The following is an 18,563-nucleotide window of genomic DNA, read 5'->3' on the forward strand; positions in this document are numbered from 1 at the left end:
ATCAGAATAGAGTTGGAAGGAACTTTGGGGATCTTCTAATCCAACCACAAGACCGTATACCATTTCAGAAGGTGACTGTCCAGTCTGTTCTTAAAAACCTCCAGTGATGAAGCACTTACAACTTCTGAAGATAAACTGTTCCACTGATTAATTGTCCTCACAGAATGGAATGGAATAGTTGGAAAGGACCTTGGAGGTTTTCTAGTCCAACCCCCTGCTTAGGCAGGAAACCCTATACCATTTCAGACAAATGGTTATCCAATCTCTTCTTAAAAACTTCCAGTGTTGGAGCATTCAGAACTTCTGGAGGCAAGTTGTTCCACTGATTAATTGTTCCGTCAGGAAGTTTCTCCTTAATTCCAGGTTGCTTCTCTCCTTGATTCGTTTCCATCTGTTGTTTCTTGTCTTGCCTTCTGGTGCTTTGGAGAATAGCTTGACTCCCTCTTCTTTGGGGCAGCCCCTGAGATACTGGAATAGTGCTATCATGTCACCCCTAGTCCTTGTTTTCTCTAGACTGGCCATAACCAATTCCTGCATCTATGTGATAAGCAGTATCATACACTGAGACCTCAAATGACCCCAAAGCAATCTCTAATTGTTCCCCAATATTAGCTCCAGAACTTTTCTTTCCTACCTGAGCTGGAGATCCATCAGCTCCACCAGTACAAGGAGAGGAACCGATGAACAACGATGACTCCATTTTGTTCCCTGGGAAGGAGAAAGACAGGATGGAAGCAAGAAAGGGATTAATTCCACATTTTGTAGTCTGACGGCATGACTTCTTCCTGTCTTGTGAAGGACACCCCGATTTCTCTATTCTAATCTCAGTCTTCAGTGGCCTTTCATGGGCTCCTCCTTTGGACCCAAGACTGAAAGAAGAGAAGAAAAAGAAAGAAGGAAGGAAGGAAGGGAGGGAGGGAGGGAGGGAGGAAGGGAGGAAGGGAAAGAAAGAACAGAAAGAAGGAAAGAAAGAAAGAAAGAAAGAAAGAAAGAAAGAAGGAAGGAAGGAAGGAAGGAAGGAAGGAAGGAAGGAAGGAAGGAAGGAAGGAAGGAAGGGAGAGTGGTGTTGGAGATAATCCAGCAGGGATATGTGTGAGAATTTACTCAAAATCACCTATCAAAAAGACCAAAGGTTGTTCTTATCTCTGAGAATAAAGAGAAGAATCTCAGGATAGATGAGCCAGATTGAAACCCAGGAAATCCCTAGAAGGGTCAGTTTTCTGCAAACGAGGATCAAGGGAAGGTAGCACATGGAGTGAAGGGACAGATTTCCTTTGTTATTCTAAAGTCCCACAAAGTTGAAAGGAACCTTGGAGGTCTTCTAGTCCATGTTCCTGTACAAGGGGGAGACCCTATACCCGTGATGGCGAACCTATGGTACGGGTGCCACAGGTGACACGTGGAGCCATGTCGCCTGGCACGCCAGCTTAGCTCCAGGAGTCTCTGGAGGCTGGGGACAGCAAAAAACATCACTTCCTGTTCAACTGGAAGTTGGGAAATGGGCCGTTTTGGGCCTCTGAGGAGGTGGGGAAGGCTGTTTTCGCCCTCCCCAGATGCATAGAGAGGATCTGGAGCCAGGTGAGAAAGAAAAACAGGCCATCACGTGCCAAGAGCGGGGAGGGGCGGGGGGCTGGGGAGGTCGCACGCACATGCGTGGGGCGGAGTGCATAGAATTATGGGTGTGGGCACGCGTGCGTGCGAACCTCCCCTTCCTGGCACGTGATGGCAAAAAGGTTAGCCATCACTGCCCTATACCCTTTCAGATGAATGGCTGTCTAATCTTTTCTTGAAAACATCCAGTGATGGGAGCACCCACAACTTCTGGAGGTAAGCCATTCCACTGGTCAATTGTTCTAATTGTCAGGAAATTCCTCCTTATTTCTAGGATGATTCTCTCCTTGATCAGTTTCCATCCATTGCTTTTTATCCTGCCTTCAGGTGCTTTGGACTGCCATGAGGGGGTTGACCCCCTCATGGCAGTCCCTTAAATACTGGAACACTGCTATCATGTCACCACTAGCTCTAAGCCAAGTATGAAGAAGAAAAGTTAAGTATTTGTTGCTGGGTCACCTTCTAGAAAGTCCAATGACTACACACGAAAAGATAAAGAAAATGGAGAATAAACAGAATCTCCGCGGAAAACTTCCAATTATATAGAAGGATCTTTTCTTACCTACTAAGGTGTCCTGGAATTGACCTTCCTCCTTGGAAATCCTTCTGAAACATGGACTGTGAGAGGGATTTCCAGGATCCACTTTTTCTTCAGGACAGTTGGTGCCAATCTCCAGGAAAGACCTCAGAACCTGAAGTATAGACAAAGAAGCAAAGTTAAGAGCTGGAATTTCATTTTCTGCCCACAATGTTGTTAGACCTTTCGTGTCCATAGTTTGAAATGGAAGAGGACGATGGAAGAATTTCTCCAAATACGTTGTTTGGAAGAACTCAGGAGCAATGCCGCTTATAAGGTTCTCTAACCATCTCATTGCATTATTAATCCCCAAAATTCTTAGGGAGACATTTAAGATTTCAATTACATTAAAATCCCTTCATATTTCTCAAGAGGGGTATCTCCCACCTGATACTCTTCCTGCTCCTCCTCCTCCTGACTCAGCAAGAAGCCTTCAGCCAGGGCCACCGCCTGGCAACTGGTCTCCGCTCGGCATTCCCGCACCCAGCTCTGCATCTCCCTGGGCAGGATGGCCAGAAACTGCTCCAAGATCACCCGGTCCAATATCTGAGCCTTGGTGTGCTTTTCTGGCTGCAACCATCCCCAGCAAAAGCGGTGAAGGCGGCTGCAAAGCTCTCGTGGTCCTTCAGCCTCCTGAAAGGGGCTGTTCCTGAAGCACCAATGCTGGATCTCAGAACTGAGGGCTTCCTCCAGGATCTTCTGGCCTGGTCCTGCCCAGACCTCCACACAATTCCCAAGCTGAGCAGCAACAGGGCCTCTTCCCACTCTTTTCCAGGCAGGGTAGGTTGCATCCATTTCCGGCTTCTTCTCCGATAGGGATCCAGAAGGGCCCTGTGGATTTCCTGAGTCTCCAAAGGTTTTTTTTTTTCTTCCCAAATCTGTTTTCAGTCTTGGGATCTGATGCCGGAGAAGATTTTCAAGACATTCAGCTCTCAAGGAGCCTTCAGCATTTACATCTGAGGTAAAAAAGAAAAGAAACTTCAGGAATTACGGACGGCTCTCATTCAGAAACTGTGATATTCAAATTCAGGATAAAGTAACCGTCTGAAGGAGGACAAAATTCAAAGGTTTCAGGCTCAGTGTGACATCTGTTCTTGTGTCTTATCCCCTCCTCCCCCTTGGATACCAACCCTCATTTGGGGGGGGTGTCTTCTGCAGAGCTACAGCTGAGCTCCACTAACAGCAGGAAAAATAATGGGGGGCCTTACATCCTCACCAGCAATTTGAGGCACAGAATTGGTCCTTTCCAATCCCCCCCCCTCAAAAAAGCTTTAAAAGGGACCGTTTGCAGAGAAGTCCACTTCCCGGATCCTTTCTTGCTTGTTAGAAATCTTGAAAAGCAAACCTGGTTTATGCACAATATGAGCACATAGTCCCTTTATCCCGACCCCACCCCTCTTTCTCTCCCACCCCAGTGTTACATCTCTTGCATGCACTGATGGAGGAAGATGGGGAAGGGTCTCCCTTCTCCGTCCTCGGGATTTGGAGTCCAGCAAGCCCTTTCGAGAAATCCGGGGTTCCCTCCCTCTTACTATTTGTGGGAACCGCAGTTTCTCTTCTTCCCTGACAGAAGCCGCCCCCTATTGGAACAGGGGGGCAATTTCTCACCATTCGGGTCGCGGGGGGGTCCCCCACCTCCTCACCCCGATCTCCCCTAACCCGAAATTCCCACGACAAAACTCACAGCCTCTCCTGCCCAGCCAAGCAGACGGGGCGGAGCAGGGCGCAGTAAAGTGAGTGAGCGCCCCCTACCGGCACCTCAGGGAACAACAACCTGAGCTTTTAAAGGCGGGGCATGGGTGACTTTGAAAAAGGCCGTCCTGGCCAATCCCTGCGCAGGGCTGGATCTGCGGACAGATGCCCTTCCACCCTGTGTTTTTTGAGACTGGCATTTCTGACGGCACCAATTCTTGGTGGGAGGGAAGCCTTTGCGGAGAGGAGAGACGTTGCACAAAAGGGTTGGATAATTCTAGGGTATTGTTCCTACCCTAGTAATACTAATTAATGATATTAGTCTGAAACTTACCATTTTGGTAAGACAAGTTACCATTTGTCTGAAATGGTATAGGTTAGGGGTCAGCAATCTGCGGCTCTGGAGCCGCATGTGGCTCTTTCATCCCTCTGCTGCGGCTCCCTGTCGCCACTCAGCTCCACAATTGATAGAGCTTTCAGTTAGGATAGATAAAGGAAAAAGGACACCGCACTAGGAGGAGAAACTATGGTCGGGGGAACCGGACTTCTGGTTGGCTCCAGAATTGAATAAGGGGCTTCCAGTTAGGGCCTTTTGTGGCTCTTTGAGTGTTTAAGGTTGCCGACCCCGGTATAGGGTTTCCTGCCTGAGCAGGGGGTTGTACTAGAAGACCTCTAAGGTTCCTACCAACTCTACTCCTACGCTACTCCTACCCTACTCTCTACTCTACTGATTAGTTTCACGCTGTTCTTCCAAGGAGGCAGGATCTTCAGAGGCCATCTAGTCCAACCTCCAATGGGAGTCTCCTCCCCCTTTTCTCACCCCTGCTAGAAAGAAGCATTTCGGAGGCTGCCCCAGCTCCTCCCCTTCCCTGGATCCAATCCAGTGGTGAGATTCAAAATTTTTTGCTACCGGTTCTGTGGGTGTGGCTTCGTGGGCATGGCAGGGGAAGGATACTGCAAAATATCCTGAGAGCCTGAGTGGCGTAGGAGGCTAATGCCTCCTATTAAGGCAGCATTTAACATCCAGCTGCCTGCAATTCTCACCAGGCTCAAGGTCGACTCAGCCTTCCATCCTTTCTAAGGTGGGTAAAATGAGGACCCAGTTTGTGGGGGCAATAAGCTGACTTTGTATAAAATATACAAAAGTATGAAGGCTATTGCATTATAAGCCACCCTGAGTCTCCGGAGAAGGGCGGCATATAAAAATAAATAAATAAATAAATAAAATCCCAATTTCCTCCCTATCAGCTGAGACTCTGGAGGCAGAGAAGAGATGGGGGCAGGGTCAGTCAGAGGTGGTATTTACCGGTTCTCCGAACTACTCAAAATTTCCGCTACCGGTTCTCCAGAACTGATCAGAACCTGCTGAATACCACCTCTGATCCAATCCCCCCACCCCTCCAGTAGTGAAGTCAGAGAAGGGAGCAGAGTAACTGTTGGAAGGGTCCTTGGAAGTCTTCTAGAGACTAACCCCCTGCTCAAGCTATACCATCCAAATGGTTCGCCAATCTCTTCTTGAAAACTTTCAGCGTTGGGGCACCCACAATTTCCGGAGATGAATTCTTCCACTGATTAATTGTTCTAAGTGCCAGGAAATGTCTCCTTAATTCTAAATTGGATCTCTCCTTGAATAATCTTCCATCCTGTAGTTCTTATCCTGGAATGTGGTTCAAGCCCAGTAACAGGAGAAACTTCCTTTCCTGGCCAGGGAGAAACTGATGCTCTTTTGAGGGATAGAGACTCACCTTGGAGGAAAAATCACAATGGGGCAGTCCTCTATTCTCTCTGTCCCATTACTCTCAACTGGGCCTCCTTCTCAGCCCCTCACAATTTGAGCCCCTTCCTTGTGGTTCCCTCTTCTCCACCAGGGTCCCTCCTCTTCCTCCCCCAGCATCCTCCCACCTTTAAAAATCACTGTTAGCCCCATCAAGGTTCTTAGGGGCTCCATTGTGTTAAAAACACATTTAAGCAACCCTGGTTCAAACAGGAAGAATAGAAGACCCCGATGTAGAAGGAAGACGCAAGACGGGCATGATGGACACACTTGGGAGGGGTGGGCAGCCAGCCCTCATCTCGGTGGCTTTCCTGATGAGAGAACATATTCGGACCTGAGGGTAACGGTTTGTTCTCCCAGCTTGCAGGTTGGTTTCCGAACATTTCGTTACTAAGCTAGGTAATATCTTCAGCAGAGTTGAGGGCAGGGGTGAAATGCTCCCGGTTCAGACCGGATTGCCCGATCCGGTAGCGATGGCGGCGGGTGGTTCAGAGAACCGGTAGCAAAAATCCCTGCGCGCCCCCCCCCCATGCCCAACTGAGCTGCACGATCATCAGAAGCTTTTTAAAAAAACTTTTAAAAGCATTTTTCTACAACCTCTTCCGACGAAAAAAATGCTTTTAAAAGTAAAAAAAAAAAGCCTTGATGATTGCGCGGCTCAGCTGGGATTGTCAGAGGCTTTTCAAAGCATTTTTTTTCTGCAACCTCTTGGCTGAAGTCTCTGACGGTCCCAGCTGAGTTGCCTGATTGGCAGAGGCTTTTCAAAGCATTAGAAAAAATGCTTTGAAAAGTAAAAAAAAAAAAAAAAAAAGTTGGCCACGCCCACCCAGTCACATTACCCCCCCCCCCACCAAGCCATGCCCACAGAACCAGTAGTAACAAATTTTACATTTCACCCCTGGTTGAGGGATGTCAGTATCGGTGTTGTTTATAAGGGCTTTCAGGTGGGGGAATGTCAAGTGAGGATCTTGTGACAGGTCTTGTGGAGTCAGCTGTGAGTCACCGGTGAGTCTTGTTCTTGATCCTTACCTTGGGTCAGAGTCGTTGGGAGATGAACTTCTGATGGGGAAATCATGTAGGTTGGTTGAGAGTTGGTGCTATCTCTGGTTAGCTGTGCGGTTGATTTGGATTCTGAGGGATTTTTTTTTTTTTTTAAATTTGATTTATATGCCGCCCTTTTCCGGAGACTCAGGGCGGCTTACAATGCATTAATCGATAGCCTTCATACTTTTGTATATTTTACAAAGTCAGCTTATTGCCCCCACAAACTGGATCCTCAATTTACCTACCTTAGAAAGGATGGAAGGCTGAGTCAACCTTGAGCCTAGCAAGATTCGAACTTACTAATTGCAGACAGCTGGAGTTAATTTTTTTTTTTTTAAATTTGATTTATATGCCGCCCTTCTCCGAAGACTCAGAGCGGCTTACAATGCGTTAAGCAAAATTACAATGCATTAGTCTGCTGAGCTATCCAGGCTCAGCAGATTTGTAGGCTGGTTGTATGTCAGTGTGTCTATTGACATTGGGACAGTGGTGAAATCCAAATTTTCTTACTACCGGTTCTGTGGGTGTTGCTTGGTGGGTGTGGCAGGGGCAGGTTACTGCAAAATCTCCATTCTGGGGCCAGCCAGAGGTGGTATTTGCCAGTTCTCCGAACTGCTCAAAATTTCTGCTACCGGTTCTCCAGAACCTGCTGGATTTCACCCCTGCATTGGGACCTCTTGGCAGTCTGTCTGGCATGATTGCTGGCTTCAGTGGTCTTTTCAAGGTTTTAGCCTCACCTCTTCCCCCAGATGAAGCCTCCACGTGGCAGAACAGTGAAAGGATTGGCCTGTTTTGTGGAATTTTTGTGATATTTTCAAATAGAATAGATTAACAGAGTTGGAAGGTCTTCAAGTCTAACTCCCTGCTCATGCAGGAAACCCTATACCATTTCAGGCAAATGGTTTTCCAATCTCTTCTTAAAAACTTCTTAAAAACAGTGTTGGAGCATTCATAACTTCTGGTGGCAAGTTGTTCCACTGATTAATTGTTCCACTGTCAGGAAATTTCTCCTTACTTCTAGGTTGCTTCGCTCCTTGATTCGTTTCCATCCATTGCTTCTTGTCCTACCTTCAGGTGCTTTGGAGAATAGTTTAACTCCCTCTTCTTTGTGGCAGCTCGAGATATTGGAACACTGCTATCATGTCACCCCTAGTCCTTTTTTTCATTAAACTAGACATCCCCAATTCCAGCAATCATTGTTTATATATTTTAGCCCCCAGTTCCCTAATCATTTTTGCTGCTCTTCTCTGCACTCTTTCTAGAGTCTTAAGATCTTTTTTTACATCGTGGTGACCAAAACTGGATGCAGTATTCCAAGTGTGGCCTTACCAAGGCATTATAAAGCGGTATTAACACTTCACGTGATCTTGATTCTATCCCTCTTTTTATGCAGCCTAGAACTGTGTTGGCTTTTTTGGCAGCTGCTGCACAAATACATCCAGTTCAATCTTTCAATCAAAGATGAGAAATATACTTAATAAGGATATACCAAAAGTTTTGTTAAAGCAAAAAATGCAAAATCACAATCATTCCAATAAAAGCAGCTTTCCCAAATTTGCGATGCCACGATTCCCTAAAATGTCAACAGGATCAAGCTTTCTAATCACCTTGATATCACAAATTCAGGTATCTGCTTTAACTAATACTATGCCACTGAAAGCCATGAGAAATGCAGTGGGTTGGCAGTACAACATAGGGGGAAAAATCCCTTGCAGTTGAATGCTATATCTTGATCATAAACAAAATATCATTTAGGGAAAAGGGGACATAAAAAGAAATAGCTTGATTGAACACCCTTTTTTTTTTTTTTTTTTTGCTCACTAGGAACACTGTTGGATCAGTAAAACCATTATTAAAGAGGCAACAGTTACAATCATAAACTCACTGACTCCTCTTTTGCTTCCATTATATTTGCACCAGAGAAATACTCAACTAAGCAGGCATATACATGTAAACATTTGGAAGATTGTCTCAGATAAACAAGTTATGCAAACCAGATTATATATTTAAAAAAGCAACCAATAGCTTAAATACTTTACTAGTGTTTAAATCCTAATATTTTCAATACAACTAGAGCTAAAATATGTTTTCCCATCTTAATTTACATATACCACTTCTCCACGAAACTTGGAGTCTGATTCCAGACTCGCCTCACATATTACTTCTATCTAAAGCTGCTAGACCAGATACAGCATTTGAGATTTTTTAGAGTAAAGAGCAGGACAATTTAGTAACAGATTTTCTAGAATCAGACCTAACTAAATAATTCTTCTGGAATTAAGAAACCTATCCTGGGAGCTCTTCGCAAAATCATTACATTTATTCAGTTTCTCCTACGGCAATCTTCTGAAAAAAGGAAGACTGTTCGCATCAATCTTTTTCCACAGACCTTACTGAACTTATTTTTGCATTCCATATCTTTATATTGTTTCATATCACAGTAGATCCTTTTACAGAAATTAAGGACACTTTGATCCCTAACGGCATTTCTCTGATGTGGGTCGTATTATGGGAAATCAGTTGATTGCTTTCCAAACACCATGCATGGATATTTTCCCCCTCTCAATTCTTTCATAAGACGGATCCACATTTCACAAAAAGTCTTTCCACATTGCAAGCTAACTCTGCGCAGAGCCTGCAGTTCAATCCTGTGGGTTCAAGGTTGACTCAGCCTTCCAAAATCAGTAAAATGAGGACCCAGATTGTCGGGGCAATATGGTGACATTGTAAACTGCCCATAAAGTGCTATAAAGCACTGTGTGCCACTATATACGAATCCAAGTGCTATTACTATTTCATACATTCCTAAGATTTCTTCCCTGTGTGGATCCTCTTATGGGATGTAAAGTGAGTTTTCAACCTGAAATTCTTCCCACATTCTGTGCACTGATACAATTTCTTTCGTGTGTGCGTACTAATGTGATAAGTAAGGGAGCTGCTTGTACTCAAACGCTTTCCACATTCACTGCATACATATGATTTCTCCCCGGTGTGGACCCTCTTATGAGAAATAAGGGAACGGCTGTAACAGAAGCCCTTTCCACATTCCAGGCATTTATAGGGTTTCTCTCCTGTGTGGGACCTTTTATGATAAGTCAGCTGGCCACAAACAATAAAGGTCTTTCCACAGTCTGTGCACTTATAAGGTTTTTCCCCTGTATGGATCCTGTTATGGGAAATAAACTGACTGCTTTGGTTGAAGCTCTTCCCACACTCTAGGCATTTATAGGGTTTCTCACCTGTGTGGATCCTTTTATGGGAGTTCAGGTAACTGCTGTTCCTGAAGCTCTTTCCACACTCTGTGCATTTATAGGGTTTCTCTCCTGTATGAACCCGCTTATGGGAAGCAAGCGTACTGCTTTGACAAAAGCCCTTCCCACAGTCTATGCATTTAAATGGTTTCTCGTTTGTATGGATCCTTTTATGAGAAGTAAGATAACTTTTTATACTGAAACTCTTTCCACATTCTGGGCATTTATAGGGTTTCTCTCCTGTGTGAATCCTTTTATGAGAGTTCAGATAACTGCTGTTCCTGAAGCACTTTCCACACTCCATGCATGTGTAGGGTTTTTCCCCTGTGTGGAGCCTTTTATGGGAAGCCAGCGTACTGCTTTGACAAAAGCTCTTCCCACATTCTATGCATTTAAAGGGTTTCTCTCCTGTGTGGATCCGTTTATGAGAAGTAAGAGAACAATTCATACTGAAGCTCTTTCCACACTCGATGCATTTATAGGGTTTCTCTCCTGTATGGATCCTTTTATGGGACACAAGGTCACCACTTTGTCTGAAGCTCTTTCCACACTCCAGGCATTTAAAAGGTTTTTCTCCAGTATGGATCCTTTTATGAGAAGTAAGGGAACACTTTACACTGAATTTTTTCCCACAGTCTACACATTTATAAGGTTTTTCCTGGGGACGGATCATTTTATGGGATTTCAGCCACTCTCTGTTCCTGAACCTCTTTCTACATTCCATGTATTGATAGGGTTTTTCTCCTGCGTGGATCCTTTTATGAGCAGTAAAGGATCTCTTTACATTGAATCGTTTTCCACAGATCATGCACTTATAGGGCTTTTCCCCTGTATGGATCCTTTTATGGGAAGTGAGATTACCTTTCCACCCAATCCTCTTTACACCGTCCACACTTTTGTAGGGCTTCTCCTTTGCCTGGATAATTTTCTGTGAAACAACATTATTACTGCTGAAGCTCTTTTCAATTTTGCAGTGGTTACTAACGTTGCAATTTGCTCTGAATCTTTTTCTGCTTCCTCGACAATTTGCGGTACTGTTTTCTTTGGAATCATGTTGGGTCAGGAAGCGATCCATTTCTGCACATTCAAGAATGGATTTTTCTCTGCAATGGTAAGATTGTTTTTTTTCATGTTTCCTCCTTTCCCCCTTATTTGCAGATGTCTCTTCTGGTATTTCATTTTTGATTATTTGCAATGGAACTGCACTTGGCTCTTGGTAATTTTCATTCTTCTCCATATGAAACGCTTGAAGGGGGAGAAAAATAAATTAGAAAAATCTACTATGTACAATTTGCTGTCCCCCAAATCTAGATTTATCTATTACTGGGCATCTGCAGAGAAAGCAATGTGGGAAATAACATCATTAATATTGGTTATTAACTTAAAAGTCTGCCTGCATGTTCAATATGTCACTATTGGCGGTTAAAATTTTAAAGCAAAACCCTTTAAAAGGTTGTTATCATGATGTGACACATATGCCGGTACTTTTTTTCTTTTTACATATCATGCACCCAAGTTGCAACAACATACAACGCAATATTGTTGCAAGAGAAAATATGGTTTTGATTAAGACAACTGATAGAAGCAAAAATATTCCCCTGTAATTATCTTCCTGGTAGCTCTGCAATATTAATACAGGTCCCAAAGAAAATACCATGTGAACCCTTGTCAGAATAATTGGTTACGAAACTAATTTGTTTCATGTGGTACTTTGAACACCATGCAGGTGGACTGGAATTAATATGAATCAAAAAATCTTAAGAGATAAAATATTAAAAGAAGATCTGCACAGATCTCTAAGCTATAAATAATTTTTCTTTGCTCTGACTTAATTTTTCTTCAGAGGAATTTTTACCTAAAAAGGCCACAATCCTTGACATTTCCAACATGACTTCTTGATGAAGGGATTTCTGATTGGGATCAAGCAGCGACCACTCTTCGCTGGTGAAATGAATGGCCACCTCCTCAAAGGACACAGGACCCTAAACAAGGAAGAATTACTCTGAACAAACTCAGGAAGAATTTGCAAAGACCTCCTTTAATCTGCAAATGCTAAAAGCATAGTTACAATTCTTGGACATTTCTCTAGATGGACTCAAAACGTTATATGATAAAATGGGCAGAATTCACAGCCTACGGCTGACAGCCAATTAAGGCACGGTTAAAGAGATCATTGTCAATTTCAGAAACGGCAGGCACAGCCACACACCTCTGTATATCAATGATTCACCTGTGGAAGTCGTTAGCAGCATCAAGTTTCTAAGTGTGCAGCTAACGAGTAGGCTAGCTTGGTCGCTCAACAGCGAGACACTGCACCTGCATTTTCTGCATCGCATGAAAAAAGTACATCTTCCTTCCCCTGTCCTTACCACTTTCTATAGAGGGACGATTGAGAGCATATGGCTTTACTGTCTGGTTTGGAAGCATTACTGCTTTGGACAGGAAGGCGGTGCAGAGAGTAGTGAGGATGGCAGAAAGGATTATTGATAGTTCACTTCCTTCTATCCAGGCCATAGCATATAAGCGATCCTTGAGCAGAGTACACAGTATTGTTTGAGACCTTAGACATCATCTTAATGGCCTGTCTTTTTTGTTACCTTCTGGGAGGAGGCTTCATTATATCTGAACATCTAGAAGAACATCTCTCTCCCACCCTCCCACCCTCTCTCTCTCATAAGGGAAAGAGGAAACCTCAGACTCTACAAGGTTGATACTGTGTGTGTGTGTGTGTGTGTGGCATGTGTATATGTATGTTATGGGTAGAGAGCAGGCAACAGAATTTCATTTCTAATGTGTGCCAGTGTTCTTACAGTAAAAAATGACAATAAAGGTTAGCTTATCACCTTGACTGATTGTGATGACTTTCAGTGCCAACAACCTGCCTTGATCAAGTGGCAGGGCCTTAGTCACACAATCTACCAATGGCACCAATATTTCACCTTTGCAAGAGATAATCTCTTGAGAGGCAGGACTAGTGTGACTGATCATAACTTGAATTCTAATGTCCGTATGCTTCACTTGGGAACAGCAATATCATACCTTTCACCCCAAAAAGACATTGGAGGTCTCCCATTATCATCTTTTTCTTTCTTACCTGAGTTGAGGAATCAGGGACTCTTTCAACTCCACTAGTACAAGGAGATGATTTGATGAACAGCAGTGACTCCATTTTATTCACTGGGAGGGAGGAGACATTATAGAAACGGGAAAGGGATCAGCTCCATCTTTTCTAGTTTGAACACACAACTTAAGATTTCTTCGTGTTCTGCAGAGGAAACCTCCATCCGACGGTACTACACTATACCTTCAGAAAAAGAGCACAATCCCACCTCACACCAAGGAACAAACGCAGTTGGACTGCTCTCCTACCTTTTGGGCAGTAACAAGTCAAGTAAGCATACTCTTGGCAACCAAAGAATTCACTCAACCATTGAAGATTCTCCCCCCAACCCCTGCAGCTTGAAACCAACATGGTCTATATAACAGAACAATTCATGAAATTCTGGCACTGCAGGAAATGTCTGCAAGGACAAATGGTACCGGTGATGATCCGGTAGGGATCTGTGTCAGAATTTATTCAAAATTATTTAACAAGAAAGGACAAAGACAGGTTGCTTCCCTCCCCAGCAGTGAGAACAAAGAGAAGTCTCTCACGATGGTGGATCAAGAAAGCAACCCAGGGCAATCTCCATAGGTCTTCGGTAAAAGAGGATTCATTAGAAGGTAGTGCATGGACCGAAGGGAGGAATTTTCTTCATGGGATTTAAGTCTTCTAGCTTGAAGAGGGAGAGCTATATCTTTCTTGCTTGGTCCCCTATTAAGTTCTATAATTACACATGAGAAGACACAGGGAATTAAGGGTAACTAAAATCTTTCTGGAGAACCTCCAATCGGGTGAAAGGATCTTCCCTTACCTAGTGAGGCAACCTGTTGTTAACTTTTATTTTCATGGATCTTTAAAGAGATTTGCCCGATCCAACCAATTAGGATCTCAGAACCTGAAATATAAGCAAAGAAAAGGAGTTAAGAAGACAGGACATTAGAGGATCTATTCTCGATGTTCATTTTCTGCCCACAATGTGGCAAAACCCAGTGGGGATGGCTGAAACCAATGGGAGAATTGCTCCAAATGAGATATCCTCTAAGAGTCTAAGAAAACACATGAACAATTTTACTAATGAGATTCTCTAAACATCTGCTTGCATTATTAATCTTGAAAACTCTGGGAGATATTTAAGAATTCAAGATATTAAGGATTTAAGAATCCAAGCAGATGAAGGTCCCTTCATATTTCCCATGTGGAGCATCTCTGACCTTCCTCCTTCTCCTTTGCCAGGATCAGCAGGAATCTTTTGGCCAATTGCACCGCCTGGGGTCTCCAAAGGTCCTTCCGGTCTTGGAATCTGAATCTGAAGATGTTATTGAGTGGTTCTTTTAGGTTTCCTCTCTCCTGCCCCCCTCAATGTTCTCCCACTCCCCCATTGTTGCATCTCTTGCATGCACAGCCAAGAACAGTTATGGGGCGGGGGGGTCTCCGGCTCCTACCCAGCCTCGGGATGCACAATCCAGCTGTTTCCCTCCCTGGGGAGGATTTGGGTGACAGGACCACCACCCCTCCTTGCCTGCCCCCACAGATTCCCAAGGAGCAACTCACAGGCTGTCCCAACCCACCAGGCAGAGTGGAGCATGCGCAGTAGCTGTCATTCGACAGCGAAGAGAGCGCCCTCTGCTGGGAACCAGGGGGCAGCGTCTGGACTTGGGAAATCACCACGATGGGGAGGCGTGGGGGGGGGACACCCTAGAGGCCATCCAGGCCGGCCTCTGCTCGGGGTGGCATCTGGCACAGGGTTCCCTGTGCAGAAAACCACGCATAGGAGGGGACGCCGGTTCTGACTTTTAGGGAGCCCATCGAGAGCAAATGCTTGCCCACCCCGCTCCCCGCTTTCGTTTCGCTCAGGCGGAGCGTGGAGGTTGGGAGGGGGAGCGGGACGGGAGCGAAAAGGGGGGTGGAAAGCCCTCCGGATCACGTGAGCTTGACGAGCCAATGGCGGGAGAGAAGCGCCTGACAGGTTTGGGCGGGAAAACCGGCGGCTTACCTCAGAAGCTTTTCTGCTGGGCGTGAATTTCCCTCCTGGCTGAGGAAAGACTGACTGACTGACTCTCTCTCTCTCTCTCACACACACACACACACGACAAAAATGTATATGTACTAGTACAGGTAGTCTCTCTCTCTCTCTCTCTCTCTCTCTCTCTCTCTCGCACACACACACATACACACACCCCAAAATGTATATGTAATAGTACAGGTAGTCTCACACACACACACAGAATACAAAAATTTATAAGTACTAGTACAGGTAGTCTCTCTCTCTCTCTCTCTCTCACACACACACACACACACAAAAACAAAAACACTGCCACAGAATACAAAAATCACTCTCTCACACAGACACAGAGAAGACAAAAATGTATACGTAATACCGGTAGTACAAGTGGTCCTCTACTTACAACAGTTCATTCAATGAACTGTTACAACAGCACTGAAAAAAAGTGACTTAGGACCTTTCTTCACACTTATGACCTCATGGTTATGGGATTTACATTTGGATGCTTGATAACTGGCTCACTTTTATGACGGTTGCCATGTCCCAGTCATGTGATCCCCTTTGGCGACCTGACAAGCAACATCTACGGGGGAAACCAGATCCACTTAACAACCATATAACTAATATAACAACTGCAGTGATTCAGTTAAGAAACGTGGCAAGAAAAGTTGTAAAATGGGGCAAACTCACTTAACCAATTTCTCACTTCACAAGAGAAATTTGGAGCTCAATTGTGGTTGTATTTTGAGGACTACCTGTATACTATGCTATTAAATATTAATAATGTTATAATATAGTAAATACTGCATGACTGAATGTGAGGTAGTACAAGAATTTATTTAGCTTGCAAGACACTTTTTTTCTTTACATCTTGCCTTTATTACTTTTACAAATAATTCAAGGGGAACAAGGCAAATATCTCCAACACACTTCCTCCTCTTATTTTACCCCACAACACTGAGGTGGGCTGTGTTGAGGGACTGGCATAGTCCTGGTTAAAGCAGGACTTGAACTCAAGGTTTCTTGCTTTTTAACCTGGTGCCTTAACTACTAGACCAACTGGAGGCCCATGGACCAGATGCATCCTGTGCAGGCCACACGCACCACAGCTCTGTGGATGGGAAAACGTCGCAAACGTCACGTGATGGCAGCATGATGCGGTAAGTTTGACACCTGTGAACTAGATAGTTGCTAGGCATTGCTTCTGTCACGACAACTCCCCCCCCCCCTCGAAATGTCCCTTTCAGGACACTCCAGTTTAACACACAACCGCCCCCTGAAGTTGGGGCTGCAGACTCAGCCTGGAGACAGATGAAGTGGCAGAGAAGATTCCAAAAGGCGCTTCTACTTATTCCTGGCAAGACAACTACAAAGTACCCCTCCCTCCAGACCCCCTCCCTATTCCATTTCTAACCCTCTCGAGAGGGGGTTTGTGGGGAGCATTTCATGAGTTCTGCTGGGGTCCCCTGTTGCTGGTGATGAGGGTGCTGTCCTAGATCCTGGAAGCGAGGGCAGAAGGAATCCCCCCCCCAGGTAAGGAGGGGTCTGGGAAGCAACATTGAAGGAGGCAAGAAAGGGGCTGTGACTCACAGGAGAGCAGTTGGAGGAAAGGCTCCAGGGCACTGGAGGAGAGAACTTCCGATACTCCTTCCTCCTGACTACACCTCTCCCAATGCAATTCCCTCAAGTGGCAAAGTGGGAAAAGGGGTTCAGAGGAGGTGGGAGGAGCCACATTCTTGGTGTGGGGGAGAGAGAGAGGGAGAGAGAGAGAGAGATGCAGTTATGAGGGAAGCCCCATTCATCTGATTGTCTTTGTGGCTCCTCAGAGGTGGATTCGACTCCTGCCTTTTGGGCCTCTCTTCTCCCCCAGGAGTCCCCCTCCACCCCACAAGAGACCCTTTCCAGTCCTCTCGAAGCTCTTGGGGACCCATCACATCCAAACGCATCCACATGTCTCCGATTCAGTCCCCAATCTAAATGGAACAGGGCCACAGTTGGGAGGCAGTCCCCTCAATTCAACAGCTTCTTGAAGCACAAATCCTTGTCTACCACTAAAAGGCCAAATGTTCGTTCAGACTGTAGAAAGCAGCAAAAGGGTTTCAGTTCTGTGGTTGCCCTTTGAGTCCTCTGATGCAAAGGAAGAAGATAAAATTGGCCAAAGCACAATCAATGCTGCATGGATTATCTCCACAGATGTAAAATTACATAATTAGGAAAATTCTAATAAAAATGCCAAGATTTTATAATGAGGAATGTACTCAAATTTTATAGGCTACAATGTCTCGTTTGCTTCTTTCATAAACCTACTTTGCTAATTCTTTTCTCATTCCATGCTTTTCTATGCATCATTGTGCAACATGAAACTGAGTCGCATCTGAACTCATTCCACCTCCTTCTATCACTTTCTAACATTTTATTCTATTCTCCCCACTCCCCCCGTAAATTCTCCTACATATTCATCTTGTTTCTTCATTTAGCTGTTTTGTTAATGTGTATAAAGTAGGGCATCATTTACCTTGCGCAACAACTGTTTCCAATAATTTATTAACATTTCAAAATGAGAAAGATGGTTAATAATCAGGAAATATGTTTTTAAAAAAGCTATATTGTTAAAAAACTCGAAGTCACAATCATGCTACTAACATTTTTCTCCAAAACCATAGCAACAGTACAATTGCTTAGCATGTCAAGTATGACTCAACTTTCTGCTCAACTTGATATCACAAAATGAAATAGAGGCACTAAATTGAAAATTTGAAAATCTTGAGAAATAGAAAATACGGTACTGGTTACTTTAATCTGCGAAACTGAACAGTGAATAATTTAAATCAAGCAATATTTCCTTTTAAAAAATATTCCTCATACGGTGCACTGTTGGACCAATAAAACCATTTATAAAGTCCCTTTTAGCTGGGTTAATGCAATTTGGCACCAGACTAGCCTGTACATCTAAATATTTGGGAGAGATTTCCACTTGCAACTAAATTGATGCACATACAGTACATATGCACAAAATAATAGCTGAAATCCTTGCCACATGTTTAAAGAAGGCCACTATTTTCAACACAATTAGAGCTAAAATGAATATATACACATACATTTTCCCTTGCTTTGCTTGCATACACCAGGTCTTCACAAAGCTTGAAGGCTGATCCGACTCACTTCAGATGTTGATTCAATTTCTGCCTAAATAAAGCAGTTTGTTACCAAGCCGAGGTTGTGAGGTTTTGCAGTAACGATAGGGGCGATTATTTAACAGATTTTTTTTTGAGGAGACCATAACTGAATAGATAATATCTCTGGAAGTAAGAACTCTATCCTGAGGGCTTCCAAATCCATACATTTATTCAGTTGCTCCTATGGTGATCCTCTGAAAGAAGGAAGACTGTTCACCACATTTTTCACAGATGTTATTCTTTTTACACTCCATATCTTTAGATGGTTTCTTATAAGAGTGGATCCTTTTATACAAATTAAGGACGCTTCAGTTACTAATGCCAGTCGGCATT

The 18,563-nt window shown here is 44.1% G+C and overlaps 1 protein-coding gene across 2 annotated transcripts in view; it reads right to left on the reverse strand.

Annotated features, from left to right (window-relative positions):
• Positions 1-18,563, reverse strand: part of LOC139311585 (zinc finger protein 665-like) — a 90,153-nt gene that overhangs the window by 65,780 nt on the left and 5,810 nt on the right. Inside the window, exons 1-3 of one of the 2 annotated variants that reach the window (XM_070936047.1) lie at positions 2,576-2,983; positions 2,174-2,303; positions 635-708 (exon numbers count right to left, since the gene is read on the reverse strand). In XM_070936047.1, coding sequence (XP_070792148.1) covers positions 635-708; positions 2,174-2,303; positions 2,576-2,983 — 612 coding nt within the window. Of the gene's footprint in view, positions 1-634; positions 709-2,173; positions 2,304-2,575; positions 2,984-9,671; positions 10,453-18,563 lie in introns of those variants that run through there. The other variant, XM_070936046.1, reaches the window with a different exon arrangement.

The sequence above is a fragment of the Pituophis catenifer genome, unplaced genomic scaffold, assembly GCF_029215685.1.
Source record: "Pituophis catenifer annectens isolate HBS135680 unplaced genomic scaffold, rPitCat1.0.hap2 SCAF_2, whole genome shotgun sequence".
NCBI lineage: Eukaryota > Metazoa > Chordata > Lepidosauria > Squamata > Colubridae > Pituophis > Pituophis catenifer.